General features: G+C 48.1%; 1 protein-coding gene across 2 annotated transcripts in view; it reads right to left on the reverse strand.

Annotated features, from left to right (window-relative positions):
* Positions 1–1,316: 1,316 nt before the first annotated feature.
* Positions 1,317–14,748, reverse strand: part of LOC140076251 (uncharacterized) — a 47,920-nt gene continuing 34,488 nt past the window's right edge. For both annotated transcript variants that reach the window (XM_072122782.1, XM_072122781.1), the window contains 5 exons: positions 11,439–11,482; positions 6,205–6,556; positions 5,914–6,120; positions 4,185–4,394; positions 1,317–4,103 (listed from right to left, as the gene is read on the reverse strand). In XM_072122782.1, coding sequence (XP_071978883.1) covers positions 1,723–4,103; positions 4,185–4,394; positions 5,914–6,120; positions 6,205–6,556; positions 11,439–11,482 — 3,194 coding nt within the window. In that variant the 3' untranslated portion in view covers positions 1,317–1,722. The remainder of the gene's footprint in view (positions 4,104–4,184; positions 4,395–5,913; positions 6,121–6,204; positions 6,557–11,438; positions 11,483–14,748) is intronic.

Here is a 14,748-nt window from a genome sequence, read left to right on the forward strand (position 1 = left end):
CACCTGCCTCTATCAGTCCTGCTGTACACAATTTAAGTTGCCCCTAGAAACGACCCTGTAACTTCCGAGTTTATGGTCGAGAGGAAACATTGTTGTCCTGTCTGACGCTGCACTGAGCTGCTTTCTCCCTCCAGCCCCCTCCCTGCATTCCAGGACGAGCTCACACACGAATATATATATATACACACAGACTTCCTGCAAGCAAACAACACATTGGGGGTCATTTACTAAGGGCCCGATTCGCGTTTTCCCACCGCGTTACCCGGATATTTCCGACTTTCGGCGATTTTCCCTGTATTGCCCCTGGATTTTGGCGCACGCGATCGGATTATGACGCATCGGCGCTGGCATGCACGCAACGGAAATCGGGGACGTGGCCGAACGAAAACCCGTCGGATTCGGAAAAACCACCGCATTTTTTAAAAAAAAAGGTCGCTGGACACGCGCTTACCTTCACCAGGTATAGGCTCGTGCATTCCGGCGGACCTCGGGGAACTTCAGCGCAGCAGCGACATCTGGTGGACGGCGGAGGAACTGCCTTAGTGAATCGCCGAAAGACCCGAATCCACCGTACAGAACGCGCTGCTGGATCGCGAATTAGCCGGGTAAGTAAATCTTCCCCATTGTGAAGAGAGTAAAGCTACAAGCTACAGACAGATAAGATCTTTATCCAGGGGAGGGGGAGGGAGGTATATAGCAGAGTTGAGTGTGTCATTGTGTGTAATATGCATCTCATGGATCTCATCATCTCTCATCTGTCTCATCTCTTTCTATGTGTCAGATACTGGTGAATTTTCAGAAGGTAAATGAAAGTGTATATAACCCTGTACCCTGATAATCTAAGCACATTGTCAGCACACATCATCTCACAGCACAGAGGGATCATGAAATGTCTGCTTGGAGAGTTTCTGCTCACACTCTGGAAACTTACACTGACCATCACTGAGTGATTGGAGCTAAAACACCAATAACACTGAGTAACATTGTACAGTAAGGGGTTAAAGATGGTCTTTCTTGTGTATCATCACAAGGGGGATGGAAATGTGAGAATTTTCATGGGAAAACTCCTTTAACTCCACAAACGTTACATGTATCAATATGGAAACATCATATATCAGAGCAGCAGAAAATGCAGATGTGCAAATCAGACACCTGCCCCCAATGTCTCCTGCGCACAACTCCCCGCCCCTCTGTGTCACATGACTAAAGTTTATAAACCAGAAATAATAAACCAACCCCCTTTGCCCTGCCCATTAACTCCGCCCCCGCAGAACTTATAGATGTGATTAAGGAGGAAAATAACTGAATGAGCTGCAGCCGGTCACAATCTGGATTTTATTTTGGATTATAAAATGTAACTGGAACATTCTGTGGGGTTTATAAGGAGTCAGACACCCAGCGGGGGCTCCTGTACACAGTGATCGGGGAGGAGGTCCCTGTAATACAAGACAACGTGTCATGATCCAGACATTCGGGAGGAATCAGTATATAACCCTCCCCATGTGTACAGACACATACAGGAGGCGGTGGGCAGTGTGACCATGTCCCAGCAGATCTCCACAGTCTTCACACATTGACTGCAGCTTGGAACAAATATTAAGACGTTAAATGATCCGAATTAATCTCCAGGACCAGATGTGACGCATCTGCTGGGGGGTCCGGGTCCTGACAGCGTCTAGTGAGGACAATCTGCCGGAGAAGAACCTGAGGCCGAGACTGTGATCAGTTTCTTGGCTTCTCTTTTACTTTATCAGATGTTTCCAGTACATGGCATAGAAGAGCTTCGTGTTCCTCAAGTTTAGACTCGAGCTGCTGTACTCTGGATTTAAGCCTCTCAATCTCTTCATCCTTTTTCTGTATTGTCAGTTTTGGGTCAGTCCCATAGGTCAGGTTAGGATTATAGCTTGTGTCCCTGGGAGAACCTGCACCCATCATGTTTTCTGTTCCAGTTTTCCAATGATAACTTCTGTGTCCATATTGTGTCATTCCTTCATCTTCTCCACCAGGGATTGATCGGTTCTCCTTATGTCTCTGAATTCCTTGAGTTTCTTTATTTTCATGTTCCTCGTATGGTTTATATTCCAATTCATGGATAAGGTGTGTCAACTGCAGAATTTTCTGTTCCATGTTCTGGATTGTTTCCTCCTTTCCTGCTATGGTCCTCTCCTTGTCACAAAGATCTTTCTGGATCTTCTCTTTTGCTTCTTGTGTCTCTTTCCTCACTTGTGCCTCAGCGTCTTCTCTTTCTCTTAGTTTCTCCTCCAGATCTTCCATTGTTTGTTTCATCTTCTTGGCCGTCAGCTGATTTTCTGCTCTGGTCCTCTCCTCGTCACACAGATCTTTCTGGATCTTCTCTTTTGCTTCTTGTGTCTCTTTCCTCACTTGTGCCTCAGTGTCTTCTCTTTCTCTTAGTTTCTTCTCTAGGTCTTCAATTGTTTGTTCCATCTTCTTGATCGTCCTCTCCTTGTCACACAGATCTTTCTGGATCCTCTCTACTGTCTTTTGTGTCACTATTCTCATTTGTGCCTCAGCGTCTTCTCTTTCTCTTAGTTTCTTCTCCAGATCTTCCATTGTTTGTTTCATCTTCTTGGTCGTCAGCTGATTTTCTGCCATGGTCCTCTCCTCGTCACACAGATCTTTCTGGATCCTCTCTACTGTCTTTTGTGTCTCTTTTCTCATTTGCTCCTCAGCGTCTTCTCTTTCTCTTAGTTTCTCCTCCAGATCTTCTATTGTTTGTTTCATCTTCTTGGTCGTCAGCTGATTTTCTGCCATGGTCCTCTCTTGGTCACACAGATCTTTCTGGATCCTCTCTACTGTCTTTTGTTTCACTATTCTCATTTGTTCCTCAGCGTCTTCTCTTTCTGTTAGTTTCTCCTCCAGATCTTCTATTGCTTGTTTCATGTTCTTCATCGTCACCTGATTTTCTGCCATGGTCCTCTCTTGGTCACACAGATCTTTCTGGATCCTCTCTACTGTCTTTTGTGTCTCTTTTCTCATTTGCTCCTCAGCGTCTTCTCTTTCTCTTAGTTTCTCCTCCAGATCTTCTATTGTTTGTTTCATCTTCTTGGTCGTCAGCTGATTTTCTGCCATGGTCCTCTCTTGGACACACAGATCTTTCTGGATCCTCTCTACTGTCTTTTGTTTCACTATTCTCATTTGTTCCTCAGCGTCTTTTCTTTCTCTTAGTTTCTCCTCCAGATCTTCTATTGTTTGTTTCATGTTCTTCATCGTCAGCTGATTTTCTGCCATGGTCCTCTCTTGGTCACACAGATCTTTCTGGATCCTCTCTACTGTCTTTTGTGTCTCTTTTCTCATTTGCTCCTCAGCGTCTTCTCTTTCTCTTAGTTTCTTCTCTAGGTCTTCAATTGTTTGTTCCATCTTCTTGATCGTCCTCTCCTTGTCACACAGATCTTTCTGGATCCTCTCTACTGTCTTTTGTGTCTCTTTTCTCATTTGCTCCTCAGCGTCTTCTCTTTCTCTTAGTTTCTTCTCCAGATCTTCCATTGTTTGTTTCATCTTCTTGGTCGTCAACTGATTTTCTGCCATGGTCCTCTCCTCGTCACACAGATCTTTCTGGATCCTCTCTACTGTCTTTTGTTTCACTATTCTCATTTGTTCCTCAGCGTCTTCTCTTTCTCTTAGTTTCTCCTCCAGATCTTCTATTGTTTGTTTCATGTTCTTCATCGTCACCTGATTTTCTGCCATGGTCCTCTCTTGGTCACACAGATCTTTCTGGATCCTCTCTACTGTCTTTTGTGTCTCTTTTCTCATTTGTTCCTCAGTGTCTTCTCTTTCTCTTAGTTTCTTCTCCAGATCTTCCATTGTTTGTTTCATCTTCTTCATCGTCACCTGATTTTCTGCTCTGGTCCTCTCCTTGTCACATAGATTTTTCTGGATCATCTCTGTGGTGCATTCTTTCTCTTTTACGTTCTTGTCATGTTCTTTTGCTTGCTGTTTTTCTTCGCTCTCCTTTGGTTTCTTGAGCAGGAGGTCATTCCTACTTTGAATATGCTCAGTTTCTCTTTGCAGCCTCTGCAGCTCGGGCATCTTTGTCCTGTTTTCTTCATGTAGATTTTTCTGGCCCTCTTTACATTTTTCATTGTCTGTGGATAAACAAACTGTTAAATCTTTATAGATGTTGTCCAACTCAACCAAAGTCTTAGAACCATCCAAGATCAGCTTACCAGGATCTAGAAGCCTCTTCTTTGATTTTGGCCCTTTGGGATCCACAGCATCTTTCCAAGGTGAAGTATAAGCTTTGGAGATGCCAAGTTCCTTAATTTGTAGAACAGAAGATGCGGCTTCACGGTCTCTTGAAGATAGATGATGGTCCTGTCCTGGATGTATTTGAAACTTACTTGATGTACAAGAGTTTCTTCCATAATCAGCTTCATCTGTATAAAAAGAGTAAAAACACCAAGTTACTTTCTATCCTTAGGATTTGTATTCATTAGATGACAATATACAGAGTAATGTCTCCCGCAAGCTGGGGACGGAAGCAAAATCCATTAACTATAAATTACTGGACTATGCAAATGCCCATGGCCAGTATTTGGATGGGCCTTTCTTTTCAACTGGACAGGCTGTACTAATATTCTTCTGCTGAACCTTCTGGCCAGTCTTCTCAGTAGTAAGATCTATTTGTTTCATTCCCTTTTATTGTATAACTGTTTGTGTAAGTACAGTGTTTTTATTCTTTGTAATTCCTTGTTTTATGTATGCACTGCCGATCTGTGTATTAAATATTTAAAATGTAATAAGTCACTGTTGCCTTAAAGAAATTAGGTTTCCAAAGAGCTAATGTTACCAATACCTATTGTTAAATAATGTTGTAGCTAATTGGGTTATCTAAATTTTGTGTTTCGAAATTGTTGAGGGATTTCTGTAAACATCGAACCTAATTACCTACTTATTTTACATTAATAGCAAAATATAGGTGGTGGAAATTAAGGTTTCAGCTAAAACTTAAGTGAATGCTACAAGAGTAGAATTGAGCGTAAAGGAGACATCTTGTGTAGATGGGTGGGACTTTATGTAGTAAATTGTGAGGCTCCCTATCGTAGTTGCACCCTGTGACATAACTTGAGAGTGGGGGCTCATCATAATGGGTTTCATATATGCCCTTTAGTCATGTTATGTAAATTTACCTCCATGTAGTAACTTATTGGGGCTCATTTATTAAGGGTCCGAATCGTCGGGTTATGCAAAGATTTCCGATTTGCGCCGAATTGCCCTGGGATTTTAATGCACGGGACTGGATTTTGGCGCATCGGCGCCGGCTTACACGCGACAGAAAACGGGGGTGTAGGCATCGGACAACCCGACGGATTCGGAAAAAACACGGAATTTAAAAAAGAATTTGTGTCGCAAGATCAGCACTCACATACACCGGGACAAAGAAGGTGAACTCCGGCGGACCTTGGCGCAGCAGCGACGCCCGGTGGATATCGGGCGCATGGACTTTACTGAATGACGGCAGAACCGATTCAGCATCGGACAACGCGTCGTGGGATCGCAACTGGACCGGGTAAGTAAATGAGCCCCATTGTGTAGCATACCTACAGAAGGTGAGCATACACAGTGCTAGAGCTGTTGTTTCAGATGGATGGAGAATTATATGATCATTATGCGGCTTCTCATATAATTTATAGGGAGACTGATGGGAAAACAGAAAAATAAATGAAGCTATGAATGTACTGAAGGGACGGACCCCGTCCAGCACCACTACATTACATAGGACCTTCTCATTGTATCAGAGAAGCTTCATATGTTGCATGTGGTGACTGGAGAGAGGGAGGTCATTGGCCAACTGCAGAAGGGTTACTGTAATCTATACCTGGGATTGGTAAAATGCACATATTGATGTAGTGTTGAGATGTGACATTAATGACTCCACTTCCTGTCTATTCTTACCCGGGTCCATGGTTTCATCTTCTTGGGTTTTCCTCCTTAGGATTCTCTGTATATTTTCCAGGTTCTCCACGTTGTCATTCCTTTCATTGAACAGGAATAGATCGGCGGCCAGTCTACCGATGCTGGGCTGGTTCTCCAGGATCCGGGTCTTCTCAGATGAGTCAGTTTTCTGCAGATCATCGATCACCACAATGACCTTGTCCTTACCTGCAGAAAAGTGTAAGAATCAGTCAGACTCTCTGGATCTACTGCCATGACATCAGGACAATCCATGGGATATTTCTCACATACCGAGATACTCGGAGAGGTCTCTGAGCTCCTCATCGTATAAGGAGTCGGTGACGTCTGTGATGTTGAGTCGTCCGTGTTTTTTTGTGTGGTACAGGATGGCAAAGGAGCAGTTTCTGATCTCAGAGTAAAAATCTGTGTATTTATTAGTGATGTAGACGCCATGGACATCATCTGCTCTCATCAGACACTTGGTCTTCAGCCAATCCACCAACCAGCGGTAATTACTCTCTGGAGACCTTGAGAAGATGTTGATCTTTGGTCTTGATCTCATGGGTTGTAGAACCTTATGTCCTCCATGTTTTACATATGCAGAACAGATCTGTTTGTTATCCTGAAATGATTCCTTGATTTTCTAAAAGGGGAAACAAGAATTATTATTTTTCTACAGATTCTGTCCTCAGGAAAGAGCTTTCCTGATAGGACAGATGAATGACCACCAGTAACCAGAAATCTGAATTGTAATAAGAAGAGATGTGAGCCGGACATGATAAGCAGAGGAGATCTGGGATTGGAGTCTATAAATGTTTCATTTTAATTACTGTACAGCAGTAGTGTCGCTGGGATAAAAGATCCGGTGCCCCGCCCGGATCTTTTGTCCTGTTCCCCAGATTTGCAGAATACTCGTCCGGCTGTCCGGGCATCACCCCACTCATCACTATCTGCATGCTCAGGACACAAATCGTGATGAGTAATATAGTGAAGAATGGAGCCATCAGCTCTGTTCTCAACTACAGAGAGCAGGAGACGCTGCCATCACCCAGTGTCTCGTGCTCCAGGCAGCTGACTGCACTGCTGGGTGCAGGAGAAGAGCAAGGGAAGTGCAAGGTGAGTATTAGTGATTTACTATGCAGTGTGAGGGCAAGGGGCACATTGAGGAGGGCTGTGGTGAGGACATTACTGGGGGGGCTGTGTGAGGACATTACTGGGGGGGCTGTGTGAGGACATTACTGGGGGCTGTGGTGGACATTACTGAGGGCTGCGGTGGACATTACTGGGGGGCTGCGGTGGACATTACTGGGGGGCTGCGGTGGACATTACTGGGGGGCTGCGGTGGACATTACTGGGGGGGCTGTGTGAGGACATTACTGGAGGCTGTGGTGGACATTACTGAGGGTTTCGGTGGACATTACTGGGGGGCTGTGTGAGAACATTACTGAGGGCTTCGGTGGACATTACTGGGGGCTGTGGTGGACATTACTGAGGACTACGGTGGACATTACTGAGGACTGTGGTGGACAATACTTAGGGATGCGGTGGACATTACTGAGGACTACGGTGGACATTACTGAGGAGTACGGTGGACATTACTGAGGACTAAGGTGGACATTACTGGGGGGATGCGGTGGACATTACTGAGGGCTGCGGTGGACATTACTGGGGGGCTGCGGTGGACATTACTGAGGGCTGCAGTGGACATTACTGAGGGCTGCGGTGGACATTACTGAGGGCTGTGGTGGACATTACTGGGGGCTGTGGTGGACATTACTGAGGGCTGCGGTGGACATTACTGAGGGCTGTGGTGGACATTACTGGGGGCTGTGGTGGACATTACTGAGGGCTGCGGTGGACATTACTGAGGGTCTGTGTGAGGACATTACTGGGTGGCTGTGGGGGACATTACTGAGGACTACGGCGGACAATACTGAGGACTACGGTGGACATTACTGAGGACTACGGTGGACATCACTGAGGGCTGTGGTGGACATTACTGAGGACTACGGCGGACATTACTGAGGGATGCGGTGGACATTACCGAGGGCTGTGGTGGAAATTACTGGGGACTACGGTGGACATTACTGAGGACTACGGTGGACATTACTGAGGACTACGGTGGACATTACTGAGGGATGCGGTGGACAATACTGAGGGATGCGGTGGATATTACTGAGTACTACGGTGGACATTACTGAGGAGTACGGTGGACATTACTGAGGACTAAGGTGGACATTACTGGGGGGATGCGGTGGACATTACTGAGGGCTGCGGTAGACATTACTGGGGGACTGCGGTGGACATTACTGAGGGCCGCAGTGGACATTACTGAGTGCTGCGGTGGACATTACTGAGGGCTGTGGTGGACATTACTGGGGGGTCTGTGTGAGGACATTACTGAGGACTACGGTGGACATCACTGAGGGCTGTGGTGGACATTACTGAGGACTACGGCGGACAATACTGAGAGATGTGGTGGACATTACCAAGGGATGTGGTGGACATTACTGAGGGTCTGTGTGAGGACATTACTGGGGGGCTGTGGGGGACATTACTGAGGACTACGGTGGACATCACTGAGGGCTGTGGTGGACATTACTGAGGACTACGGCGGACAATACTGAGGGATGTGGTGGACATTACCGAGGGATGTGGTGGACATTACTGAGGACTACGGTGGACATCACTGAGGGTTGTGGTGGACATTACTGAGGACTACGGCGGACATTACTGAGGGATGCGGTGGATATTACCGAGGGATGTGGTGGACATTACTGTGGACTACGGTGGACATTACTGTGGACTATAATGGACATCACTGAGGGCTGCGGTGGACATTACTGAGGGATGCGGTGGACATTACTGAGGGATGTGGTGGACATTACTGAGGACTAAGGTGGACATTACTGAGGACTAAGGTGGACATTACTGGGGGGCTGCGGTGGACATTACTGGGGGGCTGTTGTGGACATTACTGAGGGCTGCGGTGGACATTACTGGGGGGCTGCGGTGGACATTACTGGGGGCTGCGGTGGACATTACTGGGGGGCTGCGGTGGACATTGCTGGGGGGCTGCGGTGGACATTACTGGGGGGCTGTGTGAGGACATTACTGAGGGTTGCGGTGGACATTACTGGGGGGCTGCGGTGGACATTACTGAGGGCTGCGGTGGACGTTACTGAGGGCTGTGGTGGACATTACTGAGGGTCTGTGTGAGGACATTACTGGGGGCTGTGGGGGACATTACTGAGGGCTGCGGTAGACATTACTGAGGGCTGCGGTGGACATTACTGAGGGGCTGTGGTAGACATTAACAGGGGCTATGTGAGGACATTACTGGGGGGGGATGTGTGAGGACATTACTGAGGGCTGTGTGAGGACATTACTGGGGGGCTGTGGTGGACATTACTGGGGGGCTGTGTGAGGACATTACTGGGGGGGATGTGTGAGGACATTACTGGGTGGCTGTGTGATGACATTACTGGGGGGGGGGTGTGAGGACATTACTGGGGGATTGTGTGGGGCACATTGCTGGGGGGCTGTGTGGGGACCTTACTGGGGGCTGTGGTGGACATTACTGGGGGGTTGTGTGGGGGACATTACTGGGCGGTTGTGTGGGGGACATTACTGGGGATTGTGTGGGGGACATTACTGGGGGATGTGTGAGGACATTACTGGGTGGCTGTGTGAGGACATTACTGGGGGTTGTGTGGGGGAAATTACTGGGGGCTGTGTGAGGACATTAATGGGGGGGCTGTGTGGGGGACATTACTAGGGGGGTGTGTGGAGGACATTACTGGGGGGCTGTGTGGGCACATTACTGGGGGGCTGTGTGAGGACATTACTGTGGGGCTGTGTGAGGACGTTACTGGGGGGGATGTGTGAGGACATTACTGGGGGCCTGTGTGAGGACATTACTGGGGGCCTGTGTGAGGACATTACTGGGGGGGTGTGTGAGGACAATACTGGGGGGGCTGTGTGGGGGACATTACTGGGGGGTTGTGTGGGGGACATTACTGGGGATTGTGTAGGGGACATTACTGGGGGATGTGTGAGGACATTACTGGGTGGCTGTGTGAGGACATTACTGGGGGTTGTGTGGGGGAAATTACTGGGGGCTGTGTGAGGACATTAATGGGGGGGCTGTGTGGGGGACATTACTAGGGGGGGGTGTGGAGGACATTACTGGGGGGCTGTGTGAGGACATTACTGGGGGGCTGTGTGAGGACATTACTGGGGGGCTGTGTGGGCACATTACTGGGGGGCTGTGTGAGGACATTACTATGGGGCTGTGTGAGGACATTACTGGGGGGGATGTGTGAGGACATTACTGGGGGGGATGTGTGAGGACATTACTGGGGGCCTGTGTGAGGATATTACTGGGGGATTGTGTGAGGACATTACTGGGGGTGTGTGTGAGGACAATACTATGGGGGCTGTGTGGGGGACATTACTGGGGGGCTGTGTGGGGGACATTACTAGGGGGGGGTGGAGGACATTACTGGGGGGCTGTGTGAGGACATTACTGGGGGGCTGTGTGGGCACATTACTGGGGGGCTGTGTGAGGACATTACTGGGGGGCTGTGTGAGGACATTACTGGGGGGCTGTGTGGAGGACATTACTGGGGGACTCTGTGGGCACATTACTGGGGGGCTGTGTGAGGACATTACTGGGGGGCTGTGTGAGGACATTACTGGGGGGCTGTGTGGAGGACATTACCGGGGGGCTGTGTGAGGACATTACTGGGGGGCTGTGTGGGCACATTACTGAGGGCTGTGGTGGACATTGCGAGGGGCTGTTTGAGGACATTACTGAGGGCTGCGGTGGACATTACTGAGGGCTGCGGTGGACATTACTGAGGGCTGTGGTGGACATTGCGAGGGGCTGTTTGAGGACATTACTGAGGGCTGCGGTGGACATTACTGAGGGCTGCGGTGGACATTACTGAGGGCTGTGGTGGACATTATTGGGGGCTGCAGTTGACATTACTGAGGGCTGTGGGCAAATTACTGGACACTGTGGGATAAATACTGGGGGCTGTGTGAGGGCGAACCCCTGTGGGCAATGCTCGTCCCGAGTGTATATGTGTTTCCATAGAAATGCATGCGATTGTTAACGAGGACCTGGTGTCTTGCATTGTTTAAGCACAGGGCACACCCCACGTGTGTACGCAGCCATACAGTGTTTGGGGCGAGTGTTTGGGGTAGCAGTGGGAAAACACTTGCAGGGAACCAAGATGTGGAAACAGTGATGAACACAAGACGTCTTTGTGGTGAGGAGGAGGACACGTGGCTGAAGAGGAGATGTGGTGATGCAGTCCCAGGACGCATCACCTGAGGGCGATGGATGAATTAGGGAGGGATTTCTCCTTTGTTTTCTGTCGCTGTATATTAGTACAGTTGTTTTTGGCACAACCCAATGTACAGGAGTGGGCATTACTGAAAGTGGGACACATATTCACTGGTGCCCGTGCCCTGAATCATTTACCAGCCTAGCAACGCCCCTGCTGTACAGGACTTACTTCACTTGTGGACCTGGCAGAAGATGGAGAAGATCTGCTGTAACCTGGGGAGAAAGTGAGAGCTGTCAGTGATCTTCATGGTTCCAGCCTTGTGGGATATGACGAGATTATACAGAGATTTGTGGAAGGTCTTGGTGAGGATGACAATACACTGGAATCATAGCTACAGGGGAGACTCGAGCTTTCCATGGACTGTGAGGGAATCTGAAGATGTTCCAGCCCTGTCACCTGACCAGTCGTAGTTGGAATAGGTTGATGTATATCCAGTTGTACCTTATTATTTACAAGGATAATTTCCTATTATATTTATAACGTTACTGTAGACTTGCGTTACTCTTAGCAGTGACCGGTCACTAGGCGGTTGTTGAGTAGATGGAGCCTCCGACAGCTTCAGCACTGGCTGTACTGGTAGCCGTCCTGGTCCGTCTAGTAAGGACCTTCAGTGTAAATGTGTGCATGGGTGATAAACTCAGGAGCCCATTCACATTACAGCAATTCTTACATGGTGGGTCATTTTTATGGGCTTTGTCTGAGAAAATAAGAAGAATTTTTGACCCTTCAGATGTGTCTTTCGACTAGTGGGGAGCAGTCAGGTCCTATTGATGTAGTGTTGAGAATTGACATTTATTTATTTATTTATTTTTTTTTTGGGGGGGGGGTTTAAAAAATTTATTTAAAGAAAAACGAAAAGTTTTACATACAGTTGTTTATAAAGAACAGTTTACATGTTTGTCCTTAATCATTGACACTACTATCAGTAGTATTTGTTTGTGTTAGTTGGTTAAAACATGACTATCAATGCTTCTATTGTTGTTATTACTCAGACTCGATCTAGACCGGTCATTACTTCATGAGTCCAGATCCGTAAGTCGTCCATTAGACAGAGACAGATAACCTTAATTAAAAAGAAAGGAATAAAATTTAAGAAAAAGAAATGTGAAAAGTGAAAAGAGGAACAAGAAGGAAGACAGAAAAAAGGCAACTTAGCCTTTTGTAATATAATCCTTATAGTGGTCTTGCCATTTGGTGTTCTGAAGATAGGTGATGCGTTTGGGTTGGTCACTCATAGTAGTATTGAGAATTAGTCCAGACTTTCCATTGGTCTTCCATTAAGGTGGTTTTTAGAGATGAGCGAACATGCTCGTCCGAGCTTGATGCTCGGTCGAGCATTAGGGTACTCGAAACTGCTCGTTGCTCGGACGAATACTTCGCCCGCTCGAGAAAATGGCAGCTCCCGCCGTTTTGCTTTTTGGCGGCCAGAAACAGAGCCAATCACAAGCCAGGAGACTCTGCACTCCACCCAGCATGACGTGGTACCCTTACACGTCGATAGCAGTGGTTGGCTGGCCAGATCAGGTGACCCTGGGATAGACTAGCCGCTGGCCGCGCTGCTCGGATCATTCTGTCTCTGGATGCCGCTAGGGAGAGAGCTGCTGCTGGTCAGGGAAAGCGTTAGGGTGTTCTATTAGCTTACTGTTAGGCAGGAGTGATTCTCAAAGAACCCAACAGCCCTTCTTAGGGCTACAATAACGTTCTACTTTTTTTATTTTAATTTGCATCTTTTACCATTTTGTGAGGAATTAGCAGGGGGACTTGCTACCGTTGTGTTTAGCTCTTAGTGGCACACATATCCATAGCAAAGACCGAAGTGGGAAAATTCAGTAGGGGTTGGATTTCTATTAGGCAATAACTCAGTGTCATCTCATCTGGCATAGTAGTGTGCTTCCTTTGATACTTGGCTAGAAAATAGCCATAGGAGAATACAAACAGCTTCTTGAAGCCTACAGTAGCGTTCTATATATTTGATTTCTGGTTGATCTGCTGGTGGCTGTAGTTTCTGCAGTGCATGTACTTGCCAATTCTGAGCAATTTGTAGTGAGACTTGCGACCGCTGTGTTCTGCGCTTAGTGGCGCACATATCCATAGCAAAGGCCGAAGTGGCAAAATTCAGTAGGGGTTGGATTTCTATTAGGCAATAACTCAGTGTCATCTCATCTGGCATAGTAGTGTGCTTCCTTTGATACTTGGCTAGAAAATAGCCATAGCAATAGGATAGGATTGTTTGGTTTTAAAAACTCAAAAAAAAACAAAAAACACAAAAAAACACAAAAAGAAGTAAAAAAAAAAAAAAAGTTATAACTCTCATTTTAAAAATGTTTAACCCGAGGGCTAGGGGTAGAGGACGAGGGCGGGGACGTGGGCGTCCAACTACTGCAGGGGTCAGAGGCCGTGGTCCTGGGCGGGGTGAGACACCACCTGCTGATGAGGGAGCAGGGGAACGCCGCAGAGCTACACTCCCTAGGTTCATGTCTGAAGTTACTGGGACTCGTGGTAGAGCACTGTTGAGGCCAGAACAGTGCGAACAGGTGATGTCGTGGATTGTTGACAATGCTTCGAGCAATTTGTCCACCACCAGTCAGTCTTCCACGCAGTCCACCCATGTCACCGAAATCCCCACTCCTCCAGCTCCTGCACCTCAGCCTCCTCCCCCCCAGTCTGCCCCCTCCCAGGAAAATTTGGCATTTGAACCGGCATACTCTGAGGAACTGTTTTCTGGACCCTTCCCACAGTCACAAACCACTTGTCCGGTTGCTGCTGAGCAATTTTCCGATGCCCAGGTTTTCCACCAGTCACAGTCTGTGGGTGATGATGACCTTCTTGACGTAGTGGAAGTGTGTAAAGAGGTGTCCGACGATGAGGAGACACGGTTGTCAGACAGTGGGGAAGTTGTTGTCAGGGCAGGAAGTCCGAGGGGGGAGCAGACTGAGGGATCGGAGGATGATGAGGTGACAGACCCAAGCTGGGTTGAGAGGCCGGGTGAACACAGTGCTTCTGAGACGGAGGAGAGTCCTCGACCTGAACAGGTTGGAAGAGGCAGTGGTGGGGCCAGACGGAGAGGCAGGGCCAGAGCTGGTGCATCAGCGCCACTGTCAACTAGTGAAGCTCCCGTGGTGAGGGCTCTTGCGGCGAGGGCTAGATCTTCAGAAGTGTGGAGGTTCTTTAAGGAAACACCGGATGACCGACGGACTGTGGTGTGCAACATTTGCCAAACCAGGCTCAGCAGGGGTTCCACCACTACTAGCTTAACTACCACCAGTATGCGCAGGCATATGAATGCTAAGCACCCCACTCAGTGGCAACAAGCCCGTTCACCTCCGGCCGTGCACACCACTGCTCCTTCCCCTGTGTCAGCTGCTAGTCAGCCCCCTGCCCAGGACCCTGGCACAAAAACCCCATCGTCGCCTCCACGATCCTCCACAGCATCCACCAGCGTTCAGCTCTCCATACCCCAGACGCTGGAGCGGAAACG

Source organism: Engystomops pustulosus, chromosome 8, assembly GCF_040894005.1.
Source record: "Engystomops pustulosus chromosome 8, aEngPut4.maternal, whole genome shotgun sequence".
Classification (NCBI taxonomy): domain Eukaryota; kingdom Metazoa; phylum Chordata; class Amphibia; order Anura; family Leptodactylidae; genus Engystomops; species Engystomops pustulosus.